General features: G+C 47.1%; 1 protein-coding gene across 2 annotated transcripts in view; it reads right to left on the reverse strand.

The window, feature by feature from the left end:
- The window catches only part of PLXNB1 (plexin B1), a 147,414-nt gene that overhangs the window by 68,250 nt on the left and 56,805 nt on the right, over nucleotides 1-22,359 (reverse strand). For both annotated transcript variants that reach the window (XM_082209144.1, XM_082209145.1), the window contains exon 4: nucleotides 9,468-10,593. In XM_082209144.1, coding sequence (XP_082065270.1) covers nucleotides 9,468-10,592 — 1,125 coding nt within the window. In that variant the 5' untranslated portion in view covers nucleotide 10,593. The remainder of the gene's footprint in view (nucleotides 1-9,467; nucleotides 10,594-22,359) is intronic.

Here is a 22,359-nt window from a genome sequence, read left to right on the forward strand (position 1 = left end):
AATCGCAACCCGCGCGTGCGCAGAGGTGCAGATGTGAGTTGCGAACACTGCGGGTTGTGAACGTGCCTCCCGCACAGATCATGTTCACAACCCGAGCATCCACTGCATAGGGTTGATAAGGTTAAGTGGCTCCAACCCAGGAGGGTCACTGCTTTGTCCCTAGCTCTGGTTGTTTGACCGGTGGCGAAACAATTTGCATGGTGGAATGTAAGAACATAGGAAGAGGGCAGCCGGATCATGTCAATGGCCCCTCTAGTCCAGCAACCTCTTCTCACCGTAGCCAACCAGATGCAGGAACCGAGTGGAAGAGCACTGTATTCTCTTGCCGCTTCTGGGAACATTACTGCAACCATGGAGGCAGAGCATAGCCCTTGTGGCAATAGCCACTGATAGCCTGCTATCCTTCATGAATTTGCCTAATCCTCTTTTAAAGCCATCCATCCAAGTTGATGGCCAACACTGTCTCCAGTGGGAGAGAGTTCCATAGTTTAACCAAGCGCTGCATAAATAAATACTTTATTTTGTCCCTCCTGAATCTTCTAACATTCAGCTTCACCAGGTGTCCACGAGCACATTTCCTCCTTGCATGCACACACATGCTCTCTCCACCCCAATATTGATGGTGTCAGAATTCAAACCCAGACCAGTTCCTAAATCTAGACCTGGCTTTCCCAAACTGGTACCCTCCAGATGTTTGCGACTACATTTCCCATCAGCCCAGTGCTGCTGTCTAAGACGTCTGGATTGCACTAGGTTTGGGAAGGCTGTTCCAGGGCTTAAGGGCGAGCCTGCAGGAAGGAACCAGCCAGTTTGCCATCTTCAAGCTCTGGCCAAGGGAAAGAATGACAAGAGAAAAAGCCTGGCCAGCAAAGGAGCCTCTTCTGGGAGCCAGTGTGGTGTAGTGGTTAGAGCAGTGGACTCGTAATCTGGGGAACCGGGTTCGCTTCCCCACTCCTCCACATGCAGCTGCTGGGTGATCTTAGGCCAGTTACACTTCTCTGAAGTCTCTCAGCCCCACTCACCTCACAGAGTGTTTGTTGTGGGGGAGGAAGGGAAAGGAGAATGTTAGCCGCTTTGAGACTCCTTGGGGTAGTGATAAAGCGGGATATCAAATCCAAATTCTTCTTCTTCATATCTGCTGCCCTGAGTGAGCGCCCCAAAAACAGCAAACACAACCCGCGTCTGCAGGTCACGGTTCACCGCTTCCACGCATGCGCGTGACGTCATTTTGAGCGTCTGCGCAAGCGGTGAAACCCAGAATTAATGTGCTCCGTTACTTCCCGCGGAGCGCAACCTGAAAACGCTCAACCTGAAGCTACTTCAACACAAGGTATGACTGCATTGCAAAGAAAAAGAGAAAGTGATCTTTCCAGTTCAGGTTTTTGTTCCTCGGTCTCCGAGCAACAAGGGGACTCAGTTTGTTGCTGCTGCATTGGGTTTCCTCCTGCAACCTGGCAGAAGCTAATTCTTCTGACGAGAAGCCAGCTTGTACCACAAGGAACCCAACAACATGATGTCAGAAGTACAGTTTGTGCCCAACATTATGTCCTGCTCTGACAGATATTCTACCTCTGGGCTTCAAGCACTAAGGTTAATAGGAAGCTTCCTAAGACCAGATGGGGCTCTTTGGCAACTAGCTGAGCATTGTAAATTACAACTGGCGGCAGCTCTCTGGGGATCTCAGGCAGAGATCTATCACATCACTTGCTAAGAAAACCTTTAAAAAAGGGCCGGGGGGGGGGGAGATGCCAGGAATTGAACCTGCAACCTTCAGCTTGCAAAACTATGAGTCACTGAGCTGCAGTCCCTCCCCCCAACAACTTTACACTCTACTAATATACCCTTTAATGCTAACAATACTATTTGGGAAACTGTTTTGCAGCTCCTTCCAACCCTTGCTCTGCTCTTCTCCAATTCGGCCACCTTTAGAACAGGACACGCCTGCCTAATTGCCAATCATTTGCACATAAAGAGAGACCAGTTTTCAAGCTGTGGACCTCCAGATTAAGAACGGGCACATGTCAATTTGGACTCTCTCAGTCAACTTCTATTTCCAATCCTAAATTCACTCCTCCACATTTTGCAGCAATTTTCCACCCCCCACAAAAAACCCAACAGAATCCTTATGAAACTTCATCAGCATTTGGGTGCAAATTTACCCTAATGAACACAATTTTATATGCAGTATAACACATTTTGGCAAGCCAATATTTTCCTTAATACGATAATTTAAAAACCGCAAACCAATGTAGTATCTTCATTTTTGTGCACACCTCATTAAGATATGCATTTTTATGCAAACACCGCATTGCAATGAGAACTGCATTGCAATGTTCAGGCAGGTGTGACTTTTGATGTGTGTGTTTCACTTCACTTAGTGCTTGCGGAAATTGCCATGCAAATTATTCCTTTTAAGCTCTCCCTCCTGGAGGTGCTGGCAAACACAGATAATTGGGGGGGAGGGAGGGGCAAATAACAGCTGCAGAGACAACATTTCGGTAGAAAGCAGCAGCAGGGAGGACAGGGTTAAAATTCTCTCCACTCCCCAAACACATATCCAGGGCCCGGCCGACCCATCCATGAGGCAGACTGAGGAAGCTGCCTTAGGCAGCGGAATCCAAGGGGTGCTGCCTGAGGTGCCCCCACCACTGCTGGAGAAGTAAGGACAAGCAGTGGCAGCCGTTTCCAGGTTCCAGAAAGATTTTTTAAAGCTATGTGTCAGGGAACTGACATCGGAGCTAGAGGCGGAGGGAAGGCTCCCAAGTGATGCTGGAGAAGGACCCAGCAGGGAGAGAGGCAGCTCATCAGCTGGGGAAGGAAATCAGTGCAACACCAGGGATAAAGGGGGGGGCAGATGGGGGAATCGGCGAGAGGGCTCCAGGACTCTTCGCCGGACACCAGCGGGGAGAGCACGGGTCCTCCGCTACCCACGCCCACCCTGCGCAGAAGACTTCCACGCAGGGAGAGTAGGAGGAGACTTGGCGTCAAACAGCTTTTATGCTGGAAAAGGTTTAAGAAATGCCCACTGACGGATTCTGCTAGCAACTGAGGCAGCCACGAAGTGAAGGGCTGTCCAGACAGAAAAGGTTTAACAAGGCAACATAGCCAGGAATGGCGGCAACTTACGCACGAGCAACCCCTATATTCATTACACTATGCATGCTTTTTCTTTTTTTAAAAAAAGGATGCTTAAAAGTATCGTACAGGCATCATTAAGGAATCCCTGTCGCCCAAATTACACACACACATCTGTCTGCAGAACCTCACACCACAACCCTCCACAGTGAGCCAAGCCAAACGATTTCCAGTGGAAGGGACAGAGCTGAACTTTCTGTCTAGCGTCTGGATTTTCTGTCCCTCCCCACACGTTGAAAATAGACTCAAAAGCGAGCTTGCGGAATTCGCTGGGGAGCCGGTTTCCAGAGCTAACCTGTGCGGGAGGAGAGGCTCGCTTGCAAAGCGAGCACAGAATTAGCATTATATGCCTCGGAAGAATGCAAGCAGAACGGGCCACTGTGAGAAACCAGCCAAGCTCAAACTGCCTCCGGTCCGGAGAGGTATGTGTATGGGGAAACCAACAAGCATTTCATTTTGGGAACTGGCACAACAAAACATGCTCAGCCCGATACGAGCTTTTTAATGGCAAGCCCCTTCCCAGGGCTGAATGGCCAAGGTTGACGTTCACACGCCACAGGATAAACACGCCATTAAACAAGGTCTGTGTTCCACACATGCCACATTTGCGTTCTAAACTATGCAGCTGGAGCCACAGAACGCAGAGCCAGAAAATTCTGGAGATTCATGGTTTGCCCTCCAGTCCCAGAGGCCTTCTTCCCCTCCTTGCTCGGCTATTTATTTTGATATTAAATTCCATTTATAATGGCATTCACCCCCCACCCCTCCTCCCAGTCCGGCATGTTGCACATTTAAGCTGTTTGCAAAAATAAAATAAAAATGAGGAGTTTGTGCTTCTGCTAAGGAAGGTCCAAGGGTCACACAGAAGGGAAAGCTAAGAAAAAGGGGTGTTCGAATTATCTGCTGGTTTGTCTTTTTTTCCAGTTTGAGAGGAGGGAACTGGGAAATGACAATTCACGTAGGCAACTTGGAGGCCTGAATATGCTTTAAATGGGACCAACTGTGTTGCTACTACAAACTTGCTTTGAATTTGTCTGTGGGGCCAGGAAAATGAGTAAAATTAAAAAGCTGAAGAAGATCCCAGCCAACAGGTTGCACAGGAAAAATCGGGACTTTGGCCTGAGCTAAACAGATGGCGTAGACTTTCAGGAACATTTCCATGTTCTACGAAAGGCACCTGTTTTATGTGGTTCTTGTGAGGGCGCTGAAAGTCATGGAAACATTAGTACAGTGGTACCTCAGGGTACATACACTTCAGGTTACTTACGCTTCAGGTTACAGACTCTGCTAACCCAGAGATAGTACCTCAGGTTAAGAACTTTGCTTCAGGATGAGAACAGAAATCGTGCTGCAGCGGTGCGGCAGCAGCAGGAGGCCCCATTAGCTAAAGTGGTGCTTCAGGTTAAAAACAGTTTCAGGTTAAGAACAGACCTCCGGAATGAATTAAGTACTTAACCTGAGCTACCACTGTACTTCTTCGCATGGTGTATATTTAAATTATGGAATTCACTCCCACAAGGAGCAGGGATGGCCACCAACTTGGACGGCATTAAAGGAGGATTAGACAAAAATCCTTGGAGGATCAGGCTGTATCAGTGGCTACTAAGCCTCGCGGATCTGTTCTGCCTCCAATGTCAGATGCCATAATGGTTCTGAATACCAGTTGCCGGAAACCTCAGGACCGGAAAGCGCTGCTGTTACCTGGCCGTTTTTACAGGCTGCCCACAGACATCTGGTTGGCCGCTCTGAGGATGGATTGGAAGCTGCCGCTGGTTCTGAATAAGGCTACTAGACTTGTCACAAGCAGTGGTACCTCAGGTTAAGTACTTAATTCGCTCCGGAGGTCCGTACTTAACCTGAAACTGTTCTTAACCTGAGGTAACACTTTAGCTAATGGGGCCTCCCGCTGCTGCCGTGCCGCCAGAGCACGATTTCTGTTCTCATCCTGAAGCAAAGTTCTTAACCTGAAGCACTATTTCTGGGTTAGCGGAGTCTGTAACCTGAAGCGTATGTAACCTGAGGTACCACTGTATTGCACTTCTGCATTCTCTCTCTTCTGGGGTCCAATTCATAGGAAGCTGCTGTATACCAAACCTCCTAAATAGTAAGGAGCTTCCTAAGCTCCTGAAAAAGCTTATTAACACCCCCCCAAACCCTGAGAAAACAAGCCATGCTGAAAAGCTCCTCAATTTTACAGGGCTGCCATTCAGGACAAGCTTCCCGTTTTATTTCCCCCCAGTAGATGATCTACAAGTCTCCCATAAAAATACATTCTGTGCCCCCTTTGCAATGGAAACCACAAAGTACAGACAGAGGCCCTCTCTCTCCAGTTGCCCTCCAGACAGAGCTGGGCCAAGATTTTGAAGTTTTTGTTACTGATCTTCCTATGCAAATTAAAACTTCTCTAGGTTTTTTTTTTTTTTGGGGGGGGGGTCTTACAGCAATGCCCAAGGTCAACAGGCATGCTATCTCTCTCTCTCTCTAAGTATTTTTTTACTTCCTTCCCTTTACAAGGGTGCCTATCCATGCCTCTGGGCAGCGGAAAGAGATTACAAGGCTCTTGAAAACAAGGGATCTAAGGCTTGCCAGCTTTCCGAATTGGCCCCTGGAGCCGGGCTTTTAACGCCTCTTTGATCTGAAGCAATTAGCAGGTGACTGGGCTTATCTGGGTGCCCTTATCTCTGTCCCTTTCAACCAGGTGTTGGCTGGTAACTCTGCATTCCAAAGCTGCTGTCTGAGTCACAAGAGCAGGTCCACAACAACAAAGAGAGGCTTGTGTCCCCTTAAAGAGTAAGAGCCACAAATATAGATTGGTTAAGTTTTTAATGGGCCAGAGGAGTCATGAGTGTGGGTGTTGCGCTGAAACAGACCCAGCACCAGACTCATGTGTCCCCGTCCCCACCCCACCCACAGGTCCCAGCAGTTGACAACCCCAGGGGACAACTATTATAAGACAAACTTCTAAGCAGTCCTATCGCCTTCCAAAGCAACTACAGTGGTACCTAGGGTTACATACGCTTCAGGTTACATACGCTTCAGGTTACAGACTCCGCTAACCCAGAAATAGTACCTCGGGTTAAGAACTTTGTTTCAGGATGAGAACAGAAATCGTGCTCCAGCGGTACGGCAGCAGCAGGAGGCCCCATTAGTTTAAGTGGTGCTTCAGGTTAAGAACAATTTCAGGTTAAGAACGGACCTCCAGAACGAATTAAGTACTTAACTCAAGGTACCACTGTACTCTATTCCAAACTTAAAAATGGAAAGCGTAATGCTGGTGGTCAACAAAAGAGGTTTAAAGACTATCTCAAGGCAAATCTTTTTTAAAATGTAGTGTAAACACCAACAATTGGGAAACACTTGCCTGCGAGCACTCCAGTTGGAAAACAGCCTTTCCCAAAGGTGTCATGGGCTTTGAAGACACTCGAACTCAGGACGCAAGGGAGAAGGCACGCTTGGCAAATCCACATCATGATCAACTCCCACCAGGAAACCAATGTCCCCACTGTGGAAGGACGTGTGGATCCAGAATTGGCCTCCACAGTCACTTACAGACTCACTGTTAAAACCGTGTTTATGGAAAACAATCTTACTCGACTACAAGTGATCACCAAAGAAGAGAAGATGATGTGCCCTTTTCTCAAAGGGAAGTTGCTCCCTCACTCTCCAAGGAACTGGGCTTTTCAGTTCATTTTCACACATTTCGCTGAATATGGGTGTAAGCTCCCTCAACACATGCAGTGTTAGAAATTTCCCATTTTTTGTGACTGGCGCAGTTCCAATTGCGACTGCATGGAGATCTCTGGGTGCAAGGTTGGCAACTGATGTCTCCATCGTTCTGCCCGGACACTGAGGTCCAGTGCCGAGGGCCGTCTGGCAGTTCCCTCACTGCAAGAAGCCAAGTTACAGGGAACCAGGCAGAGGGTCTTCTCGGTAGTGGCACCCACCCTGTGGAACGCCCTCCCACCAGATCTCAAAGAGAAAAACAACTACCAGACTTTTAGAAGACATCTGAAAGCAGCCCTGTTTAGGGAAGCTTTTAATGCTTAATAGACTATTGTTTTTTAATATTCTGTTGGAAGCCGCCTAGAGTGGCTGGGGAAACCCAGCCAGTTGGGCAGGGTATAAATAATAAATAATAATAGTAATAATAATCTGGTGAGCTCTCCAGCTTTCTTAAGCAGGTAAGCAGAATTTATTGCATGTATATCCGAACTTAGGAGTGCATGGCTCATCTTCCTCCTCCAGTTAATCACTACAATGACCCAGTAAGGTAAGGTTAAGAGGCTGTGACTGGCCCAAGTTCACCCAGTGGGGGCTGACTGAGTGGAGATTTGAACCCGGATCTCCCAGGTCCTAGTCCTACACTCTGACCACTACACCACACTGGCTTCCTAGAGTACTTCTATTATGGGACTGCTATATAAATTAAGCAGGGAAATATATATGGGGAAAGCAATATGCCACTTAGAGAAGGGTCTGAAATATTTTCCTTGAAGCTTGAATTTTTGTTCTGGATGGATTATTTTATTTGATGTTTTAATGTGCTGTAAACGGCTTTTGAGAGTTTTTTCTTTAAAATATAAAGCTGTGTAGAAATGAAAGTATCCACCAGCAACAACTGGGGGGAAATGGCACTTAGACATTCCATTGTGGCGACCGTAATATAGGTTTAAGGTGACTAGGTTTAAGGCTGACTGCAATAATTGCACGCAAGAAGAGCTTTTCAGCTATGGGCGATTAAATCTGCCTCCCTGACCACTCCCTCTCTGACTTCTCCATCTTTTTTCTAAGAGGAAAACAGTACAAACATATATTCGAAAGACTTGCCCCGGAGTTATTATTTCTGAATTATAAATCATCGTTTATAGAACTCTAAACAACCAGGTGTAATTTGAAATTCAATGCCGGAATACAAAAGACAACAGCTCCTGCAGAGATTTTGATTCCTACAGTGCTCATTATATAACACACTTAATTGTTATATGCATTTCAAGTATTACTACTTTTATATTTCTCCGAGATGCAAAGAGGTGTTGAAGTGAGGCTAATATCTACCCGAGTCTACTGAAAAAGTTGATCGGCAACTTTTCCTCCGTATATGGCTGATGATTTAACAGTTTTTTACTTTCTTGGAAAGTGGTCGATGGCAGAGGTGGGCAGACTTCAGGCTCGCGAGATCGACTTTGGGATTTGTTTTTTTGCTTTTACTAGAACCCCAAGATCCATCAAACAGAGACTGGTGCAAAAAAAAAAGGGCACATGCAGAAGAATCAAAGGCTGTGGAGCCCAGGAATTTGTACTGAGTACCATGACTGAACAAAGCTCATAGGATTGTTGTAGCCAATGGTAGAGGAGGCCCACTGAAGTTAACAGGCATTACTCACTTAGGTTTCATTAACTTCAATGGGTTTACTCTTAAGTAAAACTCCCTTGGCTACAACCCATAGGGTGAGCCCCATCAGCAGAAGCCCTGCACAAGAACTTCCACCTGCACAATGGAGTTTCCTGCCAGTGCTTGAGAACCCCCAGAACAGCACGCAGGGGGAAGGAGATGGGGGATCATTCTATCAGAACTGCCCATCCCAACAAAACCATCAGCCTAGCACCATGTTGAATGCCTTCTGTACTCTTTCCACAAAGAAGTCCATTCCTAGTTACATACCCATCCACCACCACCCACAGAGGGAATTTCACTGGGGGAAGCAAAGTTGGTTTTTAAACAATTGGTGTTCAGAAACTTGTGCTGAAATAGTTCAAATTGTGCAGAAATCAACCAGGAAAGGGACCCATCCATCTTCTACCTACCTCTGACTGTGGAACTCGCAAAGGTGAGTTCCTTCTGCCTATAGGTAAAAAAAAAAAGAAAGTAAAGGACCCCTGGACGATTAAGTCCAGTCAAAGGCAACTATGAGGTTGCGGCGCTCATCTCGCTTTCCGGCGTTTGTCCGCACACAGCTTTCTGCGTCATGTGGCCAGCATGACTAAACCACTTCTGGTGCAACAGAACACCATGATGGAAGCCAGAGCACACAGAAACGCCGTTTACCTTCCTGCCATAGTGGTACCTATTTATCTACTTGCACTGGTGTACTTTTGAACTGCTAGGTTGGCAGAAGCTGGGACAGAGCAATGGGAGTTCACCCTGTTGCGGAGTTTCGAACTGCCAACCTTCCGGATCGGCAAGCCCAAGAGACTCAGTGGTTTAGACCACAACGCCACCCGCGTCGCTTTACCTCCTGCCTATAAACCATTCTGGTACAATGAACGCCATCTTGCCCTCTTCAAGCTGTGGGTTCCCACATGCACGTCGCAGGACACACACACACACTTACCGCCGACAGCTGGACACAGTTGGAGCTGACGTCGTACTCTATATAAGCCACCTCGACACCTTCCTCCGATTTCCCGTCCTTGGTGTAGCAAAGGTCCCTGGTCCGCGTGGCGAGGCGGTCCACCTCGTCCATCGTATAAATGCAGAGCGCAGATTCGTCGCTCAGCTTCCCGGAAGAAGCCTGCCAGGCAGAAAAGGCAACAAAAAGGACGTCTCCCCGGCCTACGCCACCGACGCCTTCTCCGCCCGGCTGGGAGACGTAGGCGGCCTGGAGGTGGCTGTACGTCTTCCCTTTACTCCGGCAGAGCAAGGGCAGCTCCACGTAGGAGTAATAGTGCGCGTCGTCCAGGCAGATGCGGGAAATGTAGGTGCGGTACTCGCGCGAGTGCGACTTGAGGTCCCGCCGGTAGAACAGGAAGTAGACGCTGGAGCCGTGCGTGAACGACTTGACAAAGTGGTGGTTGTATTCCGAGAGGCGGCCCACAGCCAGCTTGGCCGTTTCCTCGTAGGAGAAGATGGAGTGCGGGTCTTGCCCAGGGTGGGTCCCGAGATTGCGAGTGGTAATGGGGGGGATGCTGCCCCCGACCCCCCGGCTGGTGTAGCCCCGGCCCACAAAGAGCAGTGGCATGTTGTCTTTGGCGTATCCGATCAGCCCCACGGTGGAGATGTTGGGGTCGTTGGCTGCCACGTACTGGGTGTCCCCCGGCGTCTGGGGCTGGAAGAGGACGCGGTCGATGAAACCGAGTCTCCTCTTCTCGCAGATGCCCTGCCACACGCTGCCGCAAACGATGAGCTCCTCCTTGGGCGAGTTGACCAGCAAGAGCTTGTTGTAGTTGTCCGTCTCCTGCGCTTGGGGGCATTCCTGCCTGGTGACGGGCGGGAGGCAATCCTTGCTGTCCAAAGAGGGCCCGGTAGAGACGGCTTCCTCCAGCGCCAGGCCCGACGTCAGCTGGAAGAGGAAGTTTGTAGCCCCCAGGTAGAGAGTCCCCGAGTTGGGATCCATGATCAGATGGAGGAATTTGGTGGCGTTGTGCGAAAAGGTGGCATACTGGAGTCCCGACGGAATTACTGCACCCAGGAAACACAGAGCAGGAAGAAGGAGTGCCCCCAGAGGCATCATACTCATTCTACAAGAGAGACAAGGTTGAGGGGGAGACACAGAGAAAGTGTGGTTAATTCATCTCAAAAAGACTAGCCATTATCAACTCTTTCCCTTACTCTTTCATTATAAAGAAAGTCCACATAGCATAAAGAGGTTATAGCACTGGAAAGGTCTCACATATATCTAAATTATATTCTGTATTCTTGTAAGCAAACAAAGGAGATCAGGAAATTTCGGTATATGACTATCTGCCATCTCCTAATAAAGGTAGGCGGATTCGGGAAATGGGTGATCGTGTAATCTGTCTTGAGATCCTTAGAGGAAAGGCAGGATATGGATGTAATAAATAAACGCTCTCATGTGGCCTTATTCAGTCAGTTTCGCCATTAAGACTACACTCCATGTCCCCCAAACCCATTTTCTTCAATGCTGGAGGATTATGACCATACGGTTCCAACACAATTGCTATTTTTTGCTGCAGTTATTTAAATTCCAAAAATATATCATCATGTTCGTAATCGAACCACGTCCGCACATATCTGAGCAACATAATCAACAGATTAAGTGGGAGAGAATAATTGTCAAACCAAATCAGTCCTATCCCCCCCCCACAAAAGCCAAGATCAGCTTAGTTCTTCCAGTGATTCCCAACTCTTCATCTATGCATGTCCAGTATTAAACCAGCACTGAGACTTAGAAACAAGAGCTGAAACAAATTTGTATGTTATTAACCTCGTTAGCATATCTTCTGCTGAAATTAGAGTTGGTGGGCAAATGTCACTTTCCCCGCGAAAGCTTTGTGCAAAAGAAAATCCTCAGCCTACATCAAGGGAATCCAAATTCTTCATTTAAAAAAGCTGAATAATGCAAGTTGCATGTATTTGCATAATTCTCCATTTGCTTCGGCTGACAATGTAGAAGGGAAAGGAGCTCCTCATATCTGAAACATTGGAATGATCTGATAATTCCCTCTCCAGATTAAAAAACTGTATTACATGTTGCCTACACCTTTTCATAAGGACATAAAAAAGCCCTGCTGTACCAAATTAAAAGTTCATCTAATTCAGAATCCTGCATCTCATAGCAGCCAACTGGCAGGTGGGTTGCAGTCATGTGCTGGGAGGGGCAAGATAGCAGGGAGGATGAGCTCAAAGATGCTGAAAAATGGATTTATTCTTTTAAAAAATATTTTTCCTTCTTCTTTTTCCTATTTCTTAGTTATCTGTTTTTTGTATTTTGTATCATTTTCTTTCTTTTTTTAGGTTGCTTTATTGTTAACTTTCTCGTTAGCTTGTGTTTGTTAGTTTTTGTTTGTTTTTTCTCTATGTGTAATTTTTTGCATAATCTCAATAAATATTCTTAAAAAAAAAAAGATAGCAGGGAGGATGGTGTGGTGCAAACACTCCCCTGCTGGTGCATTTGCTTTTTTTTTAATGATATTTATTGAAAAAAGATTTTTAAAAAAAATTACAAAGAAATAAAAAGACAAAGTTACAAAGAAAAAAGACAAAAACAGAAAAAGAAAAAGAAAAAATAAAACCATCATTTTCAAATTCTCGAATTTCATTACCTTCTTTCCATGACCTCCTCCGCCTCCCATCTCTTGTATCTTGATTAATAATTATCACAGCAAATCCTTTCCATAATTCATAGTATTCTGTCCTTACATTACCTTACTCTATTTTCATCTTATCTTATAAAAAGCCTTAAAACTTAAGACTTAAGTCTTATTTTTACCAGCTTCTCATAACCATAACCTTTTTACCTGATTCTTTAAACATTTTTACAAGAGCCAAGTAATTTCATTTCAACATTTTTCCAACGTTCATAAAACATTTCTGATAATAAAAAGGAAAAAAAGAATAAAAACAATCCAATCTTCTTCCTGCTGGTGCATTTGCACTGCACTGACCTCCTTGCCCTGCCCTGCCCGCTACTGGAAAACAACAGCAACCCACCTACCAGGAACTTAGCTCACTGGCTTCATCCAGCAAACTCCTTCTATTCATAGGAAGCCCCCCTGTGAACACAGAGCCCGCAAGGTCTGACTGAAGCCATCCAGGACTTTCTCTGATTGTTGGGATAGCTCCAATGGTAGAGCATGAGACTTTTAATCTCAGGGTTGTGGGTTCAAGCCCCACCTTGGGCAAAAGATTCCTGCATCGAAGGAGGTTGGATTAGAAGGTGTCCAAACTTTTTTCAAAGGGGGCCAGATTTGATGAAATGAAGGGCCGTGAGGGCTGACCAAAGTTGTTGAGATTTTTATGATTTTACCCAAGAGTTGTTGAGATATTTTCGGGTTGAAGTTGTCGAAGGTTTTTTAGGATTTTACCCCAGAAAATAAACTGCCACCGGGGCTTAAACCAACCGGCGGGCCAGATTAGGCCCCTGAAATGGACTTTGGACATGCCTGGATTAGATCATGGGTAGGCAAACTAAGGCCCGGGGGCTGCATCCGGCCCAATCGCCTTCTAAATCTGGCCCACGGACAATCCAGGAATCAGTGTGTTTTTACATGAGTAGAATGTGTCCTTTTATTTAAAATGCATCTCTGGGTTATTTGTGGGGCATAGGAATTCATTCATTATTTTTTTCAAAATATAGTCCGCACCCCACCCCCCCAAGGTCTGAGGGACAGTGGACCGGCCCCCTGCTGAAAAAGTTTGCTGACCCCTGGATTAGATGACTGGCCCTGGGAACTTTCCTGAGCCCACACCCCTCACTGGTGCTGATTTGTGCCTCAGGTGTTCTGGTCTGGCTGGAAGAATGCATCCTTGAATTCTAATGAATGGCCCTTGTTTGCCTGAATATAGTACAGTGGTGCCCCGCAAGACGAATGCCTCGCAAGACAGAAAACCCGCTAGACGAAAGGGTTTTCCGTTTTGGAGGTGCTTCGCAAAACGAATTTCCTGTGGGCTTGCTTTGCAAGACGAAAATGTCTTGCGAGTTCCTGCGGGTTCCCCCCTCCCCCCTTTTCCCAAGCCGCTAAGCCGCTTAACAGCTGATCCGCTAAGCCGCGTATCAGCTGATCTGCTAAGCTGCTTATCAGCTGATCCGCTAAGCCGCGTATCAGCTGATCTGCCAAGCCGCTTAACAGCTGATCCGCTAAGCCGCTTATCAGCTGATCCGCTAAGCCGCTAATCAGTTGATCCGCTAAGCCTGCTAATCCGCTAATAGCGCTAAGCCGCTAATGGGCTTGCTTCGCAAGACAAAAAAAACGCAAGACGAAGAGACTCGCGGAACGGATTCTTCTCGTCTTGCGAGGCACCACTGTACAGGGTAGAGTGGGTGGAGGAGCAGGTGTGTAGAAAATAGCCTACTCTACAAAAGCTAAAATTTACATTTGTTCCTCTGCCTAGTTTTGCCCCTGGCCCTGTCCACCTCTGTGCAGTGGCTGTCAGAAGGTTGTCCAGAAGAAAATGTGACCTGCGGACTGAAAAGGATCTCTCCCCCCCCCCCAGCTTAGCCCAGTACAGTGGTACCTCAGTTTTCGAGCGTCTCAGAAACTGAAAGTTTCAGTTTTTGAATGCCAAAAACCTGGAAGTAATTGCTTTCATTTTCAAACATGCCTTGGAATTTGAACAGCTTCCGCTGTGTGTCTTTCAATCTTTCCAACTGAACTTGCAGCCAGCCCTTCGCGTCTTGGTTTTCGAACGTTTCAGAAGTCGAACGGTCTTCTGGAACGGATTATGTTTGAGAACCAAGGTACCACTGTATTACCTCCTCTGATTGGTTGTAGTTCTCCAAAGTTTCATCCAGCTCTGCTACCCAATATCTATTACAATGAAGATACTGGGGACTGAAGCAGGCAAGCGGTGTGGTCTACTATGTAATATGAGGCCGCCCCTATCCCCCGTACTGTGGAAATACATTCACAATGTTTATGATGGACATAGTTATCCTCCTTCAGTACAGTGGTACCTCAGGTTAAGTACTTAATTCATTCCAGAGGTCTGTACTTAACCTGAAACTGTTCTTAATCTGAAGGGCCACTTTAGCTAATGGGGCCTCCTGCTGCCGCCGCGCCACCGGAGCACAATTTCTGTTCTCATCCTGAAGCAAAGTTCTTAACCTGAAGCACTATTTCTGGGTTAGCGGAGTCTGTAACCTGAAGCGTATGTAACCTGAAGCATATGTAACCTGAGGTACCACTGTACTGAGCTTGAAGGAAGCTGGTTCTATGGTGCTTAGAGAAGGGCTTCCTTGCTGGCAACTGGGTTGCACTATGTACACAGTGTGAACTCACCAATAGTTGTGGGCCTAGAATCATAGAATTGTAGAGAGCTGGAAGGAACCATAAGGGTCATCTAGTCGCTCAACCCCCTTCTCCAGAGTAGTTTCACACAAAAAAGGGTGCTGTGGTTTTTTAAGGTGTTGAATTAAAGCAGGCATAGGCAAACTCGGCCCTCCAGATGTTTTGGGACTACAACTCCCATCATCCCTGACCACTAGTCCTGTTAGCTAGGGATGACGGGAGTTGTAGTCCCAAAACATCTAGAGGGCCGGGTTTGCCTAAGTCTGAATTAAAGCATAAATGCACGAGTGTTCGTGTTGCAGCTGGTGTCTTTTCAGAAGCACAATTCCTCTGTAAAAACGTGAACTGCTCCAGGAAGGAAGGCTCACAGCCACCAGCCACTTAGTACTGTAGACAGCCAGCCATCAGCCAATCAGCACTGCAAACCGCCAACCCTCCAGTAAAATAATAATAATAAATCTGCAGAACCATTGAAAAAAATGGGAGCGCACCAGATTCATCTCATCAGAAAAATAAATTTCATGGCAACAGCTGTTTACAGATGCATCTACTATGTACATACCCCAAGGGTGCTGAAAGGGTGTTTACAACCTGGAAGAGGACTCCATAGGGCTAGAGAAGAATTATCTCTTATAATCAGGGCCTTCTGTTATGTGTCAAAGGATCATCTCTAAGCAAGGTGCAGCAACAGAGCCAAGAAGTGCAAATTCAATGGAGGAAGTAGTTGTTACAACGAGCACAAGATGATTCCCAGAAAGGAGGGATGTTTGTGGGTGCTAGTCGTCCGACTCTGCAAAATCAAAAAAATCAGAGCCCAGCAGACAACAGCGCTAGGCCGGTGGAGGGGTGCAAAACCAGCCGGGTCTTATTGACAAAACCACAGATCCTCCCAGTTCTTAATCCATTGTTATGGAGACTGCCCATGAAGGCGTGAAAGGTCAAAGTTGCCTTGGTGGTGAGAGCAGAGCCCCAGGCGATACTTTCCCCAGTGAAATCCCAGCGCTGGGAGTGCTCTTTGCACCACCACACTCCAATTCCCTGACAGGACAAGCGTTATCGAAGTGTGACTGGCCACGACTTTCAGGGCCTGCTGGAGGGAAGGAACAGGCTGTCCTCTGGGCCAAAGTCTCCCTTTGTTGCTGCGGCTGCTGCTGCTGCTGTTTTGCTTGACTTTGTGGAGGGGAAAAAAATTTTAAGCTTCCAATCCGGAAGCTTTCCATGCAGTTTCTTGACAGTGGTTGAAAACAGGGCGGGGGGAGTTATTGACAGGGATGTTACTACTCAAGTCTTCTGAGATCTCTGCCAATATCACTTTGAAATCAGTGTTGCTTTTGTTTTGATTTAATTCCCTGGCGAAGGGACAAGAATCTTAAGCATCCTAAAAATCATTCCGGGGCAGCTGTTTTGCCCCTTCTCTATGTCCCCTGTATCGGATCAGACGAAGAAGCAAAATGTTCAAAATGCAATATGTCATGGACGCTTTAGCTGAGATTCCTGCATTGCAGAGGGTTGAATTAAATGACCCTTGGTATCCCTTCCAATTCTATATTGTGAAATAGCTGTAAGTGACCGGTTAGGCTGCCATTTCTGCCATCTAAAAACTGCCACAGCAATGGCGAATGACGAAAGCAATGGCGAAAGCAACAAGAGCTGCTGGGGCTCTATTTGGTGGAAGAGTTGACCTGCAGTTTGAGCAGAAGCCCAAAGGGCTGTCCTTCAGACAAAGTTTTCTCAAAGTCTCCCTGCTGTCACAGAAGCAGTTCCACCGTCCTTTTGATCCTGGCCAGTTGGAAGACAGGATCCTGCACACCATATGACGTTAGTTCAATCTGATAATGCCATTCACAGATTCTTAAAAGAGTGTTTAGGAATTCTATGCAAAACGGGCCAAAACTCTGGAAGGTGGGTCTGGAGAGCAGATCGTCTTTCTCTGGGATGCAAAGCCTGTTGCATGTTATCCTCGTGGTACCTTTCTGCCCACATCTCTCAAAATTTGGGGTTGGAATGGCAGGGTCACCTAGATTTCCTTGTGGGTTGACGTTCCCCTGTCCAGGGTTTGCTCTACCCGGAACATAGGGGTTCGTACACATACAGGCGCCCGTGTGCGTAACCTTCGTGCCAGGGCAATTGAGCACAATGGCTCTTGTGATTATAACAGCCAGCATTTTGTTAAGCTCCAAAGTCCAGCTCTCCATGCTTATTTTAGGTAAGTAAGCAAGACGGCCGGGACACTTGCACTCACTGATGCTACTTTGGCACGCTGCCCTCGAAGCTCACATACGCCGATTCACATCACACCAGCTCTGGCTGCTGTTGAGGTGGCACAGACAGAGGGGCTTTTGTTCCTGGGGGATAATTGGCACTCAGAATTCCCTCCCTCCTCCCCCCACAAAGCCGCTGGAGACACTTCGCTTCTCTTGCATTCCCAAGCAACTCTGCATTGGGCTGCGGAGATCATCCTTTCCCACTCTCCTCTCCCTTTTTTAGACTTCTAAGGGATGGGAAAGAGAGAGAGATCGAGGTGCATTTAGTATAACTAGATAGATGGTCTTTTGTGGGGCTTGGGGCAAGGGACCCCCTAACACACCTGCCCTCCAAGTCACTACAGGGCAAGGAATAACTGATGTCCACACAAACACACAAATAAACCATCAGAAGTTTTTCTGCGGACCTAGAAGAGAGTGATTAAAATTGGGTGCATGTGAGAGGCGTTAATAGGGTTAACTTAAGAATGTTAAGCCCTGCTGGATAAAGTCCTACAGCATCCTGCTTCCCACAGCAGCAGCCAATCAGACGCCCCTGGGAAGCCCTCCGGAAAGGCTATTGGCCACAACGGCTATGTTCTGCCTCCAAGGTCAGAGCTTCTGAATTCCAGGCAGAGTCTTCATGCACCCAGGTCCTGGCTTGCGGGTTTCGCACAGATGGGCCACTGGCCTGATTCTTATGTCCTTAGGGGAAGCCTGAAGCACAGCATGGTGGCAATAGTCCCCTCTTTCTGCTGTTCCTCACCAACCAAATGCAGAGGTATACTGAATATGGCAGTTTCATGCAGCTTCCGTGACTAAAAAGCTGTTGGATAGACCCAGCCTCATTCAGAAGTGTGTCTGGAAGCCATAATGAATTCCTGCCCATCTGCTACAATGGTTATAGCTGTCAATGAAGGCTTAGAAGTATCACAACACGACATGAAAGCCAAAAAAAAATCTTACTGTAAACCTGAAGCCTGGTTCTGGTCATTTGAGGCCATTTTTTAATGTGACTGGGATCAGTTAACACCCCACCCCCTCTCATTTTGGTCTCTTAACACCCATACGTGTTCACGGATGTTGATTGCAGGTGGATGTGATCCAGGCGAGACTCAACAACATCTACAGCAAAAGCAGACACCGCTGACTCAATTTCCTTCCTTTTTAGGAAAGGCTACCCTCTAAACCAGGTGTGGGGAGCCTGGTGTGATAATTGCAACAATCCAATCTGGGTGTTACCAGAGCATGGAGTACAGTGCATGTATCATGTCTGAAGAGTAGCCTATGTGCATTGATCTTATCACTTATAGGCCTCCATTTGTGCAATCGTTCAGAGACAAGAGAAAAATTATCCAGATTGCACCTACACATGTGTGCCCCTGATGGAGCATAGCATACGGTGAGTGTCTGATGGGCGCATGGGCAGAAGCACTAGGAGGAGCCAGTGATAGACAGGCTAGTGCAATCCCAGCTCTGCTTCATACATGGGAACTTACATACCTGCAGACGACTAGAGTGGCCTTTGAATAGTGCAAGACAGACGTTCAACACCTTGAGATGGGGTCAGGAATCCTTTTGGCACAGTGGGTCAGATTCTTATCTCCTGCTCACTGGTCAAGTTTGACCTAAGGTGTCTGACAGGTGAGTGGGACCCCACCTACCTGTCAAAATAAACCTACATGGAGGGGTCTGCTTTGCCGGTACCTTTCTTGCAGGGAACATGCTGGCGTCGGCAAAGAATTTAGGGTGACGCGGGAGATTTCCCCCCGCACAGGACGCTGAGCCAAGGGGGGCAAAAAAAGGAGGAAATCGGTAATTGAGAAGATCCATTTGGGGGTCGCTCAATTCTGGCGCAATATTGCGGAAGATTACCAAAATCTGCCCCGATGGCGTAGCATCACCCAGCTGGATTGAACGCTCCACTCATCACCTATTGAGCAGGTGTGGATAAATCCTGCTGCTTTGGAAGGCACAGCCAGTGCAGACAGTGGTGTAGCATGGGTTGTCAGCACCCGGGGCAAGGCAAGTAATTTGCGCCCCCTAACCCGTGGATTTGCGCCCCCTAATCCTAACCCCCAGATGTTGCGCCCGGTGCGGCCGGCCCCCCTGCACCCCCACGCTACGCCACTGAGTGCAGAACTGAACCCCACCTGTCAGCTGACATCACTTGCCAATCACACCAGCTGATTGACAGGGTGAGCATAGTTTGGGGGAATAGCCTTGTGGGCCACATGGGACTCCCTGGAGGGCCAAGAGTGGCCACCCACCCACCTTTCCCTGACTCCCCACCCTGCCTTCAAATGTCATATAGACTGGGACTATAATCCGAGGATTAACAATCCTGAGGTAACAAATCCTGTTCTGCCTCCAGACAGAGGCAGTAATGTTTCTGAACAGCAGTTGCTGGAAACCACAGGAGCTCTTGCACCCAGGTCCTGCTTTGGGGCCTCTACTGGGCACCTAGTTGGCCACAGTGAGAACAGAATTCTGGATGCGCCGGGCAACTGGCCTGATCCAGCTGCCTCTTCCAATGTTAAGTTGACTGTACAAACGGAGGGGGACATTACACGTTACATGAAATGCTTAAAATGGAACCCTGCTGTTGTTTTAATGAAAAGCAGTCAATCCCCGTGCCAGGATTCCAGCTGCATAATTGCCCTTTTAAAACACACACATCTGGAACCTGGGTAGAGGAACAGATTGGGGGTGATTTTTACTTTTAAAATGGCTACCAGGCGCTCTTCCCAGCGCCTCCCCAGCAACACACAGAGCACTCCTTCGCTCAAAATAGCAACCTCTGGAGAGACTACTTTTCATTTGAAAGAAATACCTGCCTGGGTTTTGTTATGTACATTTGTGCATAAAGTGCAGAAACTAAAATTAAAATCTGTGTGTGTGTGCGCGCGCGCGCATATATATATATATATACACATCGGTACCTCGGGTTACATACACTTCAGGTTACAGACTCCGCTAACTCAGAAATAGTACCTCAGGTTAAGAACTTTGCTTCAGGATGAGAACAGAAATTGTGCTCCGGCGGCATGGCAGCAGCGGGAGGCCCCATTAGCCAAAGTGGTGCTTCAGGTTAAGAACAGTTTCAGGTTCAGAACGGACCTTCCAGAACGAATTAAGTACATAACCCAAGGTACCACTGTGTACACACACACACACACACACCAGCTCTGGACAAATGTTTAACATCTGTACCTGAGGTTTCGAAGGTAATTTACAATCTAAACATTCGGTTTAGATTCATCTTCAAAAGTCTTGGTAACAAATGTTAAAGGCAGTAAAGCCAAGCACAGCTTCCCCAACCCATTTTTTTTTTTACACTCTGTTTTTCTAAAACCCTTGACTCCACCAGCACCCATAAACGTGGACCACAATATTACAATAGGGTTAATTATTAGCAATTATTTCAAAGTAGCATTAAACAAGCCCAGGCACATGGGGAGCGGGAGCAGCGTGCCATACCTTTTAAAAAAAGCAATTGCCTTTTATAATTTCGCAGCAGTTAGGGATGCCCGCGAAGGCTGAACAGAACCACTTTGCAAATGTTTACACAACCAACAGAAGACAAAAGGGAAATAAAAGCTACCACCAGCATTTGGCAGAATGGAAGAAGATCCTTAAAGGTTTTGCTTTGGCAGAGGGCAAAACAGAACAAAATCGAAGGAGTGGTGCAAAGGGTTGCCAAGAAGGAAATACATGATGAGAAGACAAACAGACAAAGACCAGGAAGGAAAATGGAGAAAGGAGGATTGGGAAGGGTGGGTGGGTCATACAGCCCCAAAGGTCAGAAACGTCAGCGCTCATTCCCACAGGAAGCTGGATTTTTTCCCATGAGCTCTGCAGAATCTATCACAGCAAAAGACACTGGACAAAAAGACAATAGCTGCGCTTAAAGTGAATGAGACCATCTGATGGGTCTAAAAAACAGCGGATCATGTGGAAATACTTTTTCTAGACCAGACCACTTGATACTTCAGGTGAGGGCGATATGATTTCAGTGCTCTCTGTGTACAGAAATCTAGATCTTAGGAGGAGGTTCCTGGCTTTCACCACAATAGACAAGTTTTGTGTGTGGCTCAAGTATTATTATTTTTTATCTTTACAGGAAAGCATTGCAGCATTTAACTCTGTCATCCGAGATGGTATATAGTCCAGGAACGTGTTACCATGTGCTTTGCTATTTAAAAGGCCTTTAGGTCATCTTTAAGGGGAAATCCCTCCAATAAAACTCCCCTATTATGTGACACTTACAATGCAGTCCTTCATGCAGGAAGGCCCACTGAGTTCAATGGGGTTTACTCCCAAGTAAGTGCATACAGTATAGGACTGCAGCTTTAGTGGGTTTAGTGCAATTGCATGGCAGGTGAGCAGAGCACAGGCTGCCTAGCTCAAATGATAATGCAACATAAGAAATAAAAATCAATAGAATACAATTGGAAGTTAATATGAACATTTAATGCAATGTTATGTGCTATCTCCTGTCTTCAGCCACAAATCCACAGACCAGCTGCAGACCGCCTGAATGAAGTTCATGGACTCCTGGTGTTCCGGAAACCAGAGTCTGGGTACCCCATGGTACAATCCTTAGTATTTGGATGGAAAACCCATGAAAGGCACATTGTCATCAGCTTTCTGTACATGGGATCTTCTATATCAGGCAAACTCGGCCCTCCAGGTGTTTTGGGACTACAACTCCCATCACCCCTGACCACTGGTCCTGTCAGCTAGGGATGATGGGAGTTGTAGTCTCAAAACATCTGGAGGGTCGAGTTTGCCTACGCCTGTTCTATATTTTGGTGACCTCTTTTGCTTCATTCATAGACAGTTGCTTCTCCCACTTGCGGCGTATTATCTGCACAGCTGGACTGGTCTAGTATTGGGCAAGAACTCAACACTGCAGCTCCTACGACAAACTAAGCCGGGTACATTGATACGCCTAGACAACACCTTCCCACGCCTGCCTTTGGATGATGCAGCGCCATGTTGTTAACGCTTCACTGCTTACAAGAAGCATCAAGTTCAATTTACAGCCGAGGAGATTAAGATCAGGTATCAGGAAGTACCATAAGAATGCAGGGGGAAGTAGCGGGGAGGCATTTAGCTTGCATTCTCCAGGCACGTCCCACAGATTATTAGGAGCACAATGACAAGCATAAGGGTTTTTCATTTTAAATGCTAAGCTTGGGGATCTGGGCAGCTTAAAACCACTGATCTTCAGTTGGCAGGTCGGGCCGGCGCTCGACTGGGTCACGATCTGGTCTAAGATGGGTTGCAA

This window comes from Podarcis vaucheri, assembly GCF_965113315.1.
Source record: "Podarcis vaucheri genome assembly, chromosome: 2".
Lineage (NCBI taxonomy): Eukaryota > Metazoa > Chordata > Lepidosauria > Squamata > Lacertidae > Podarcis > Podarcis vaucheri.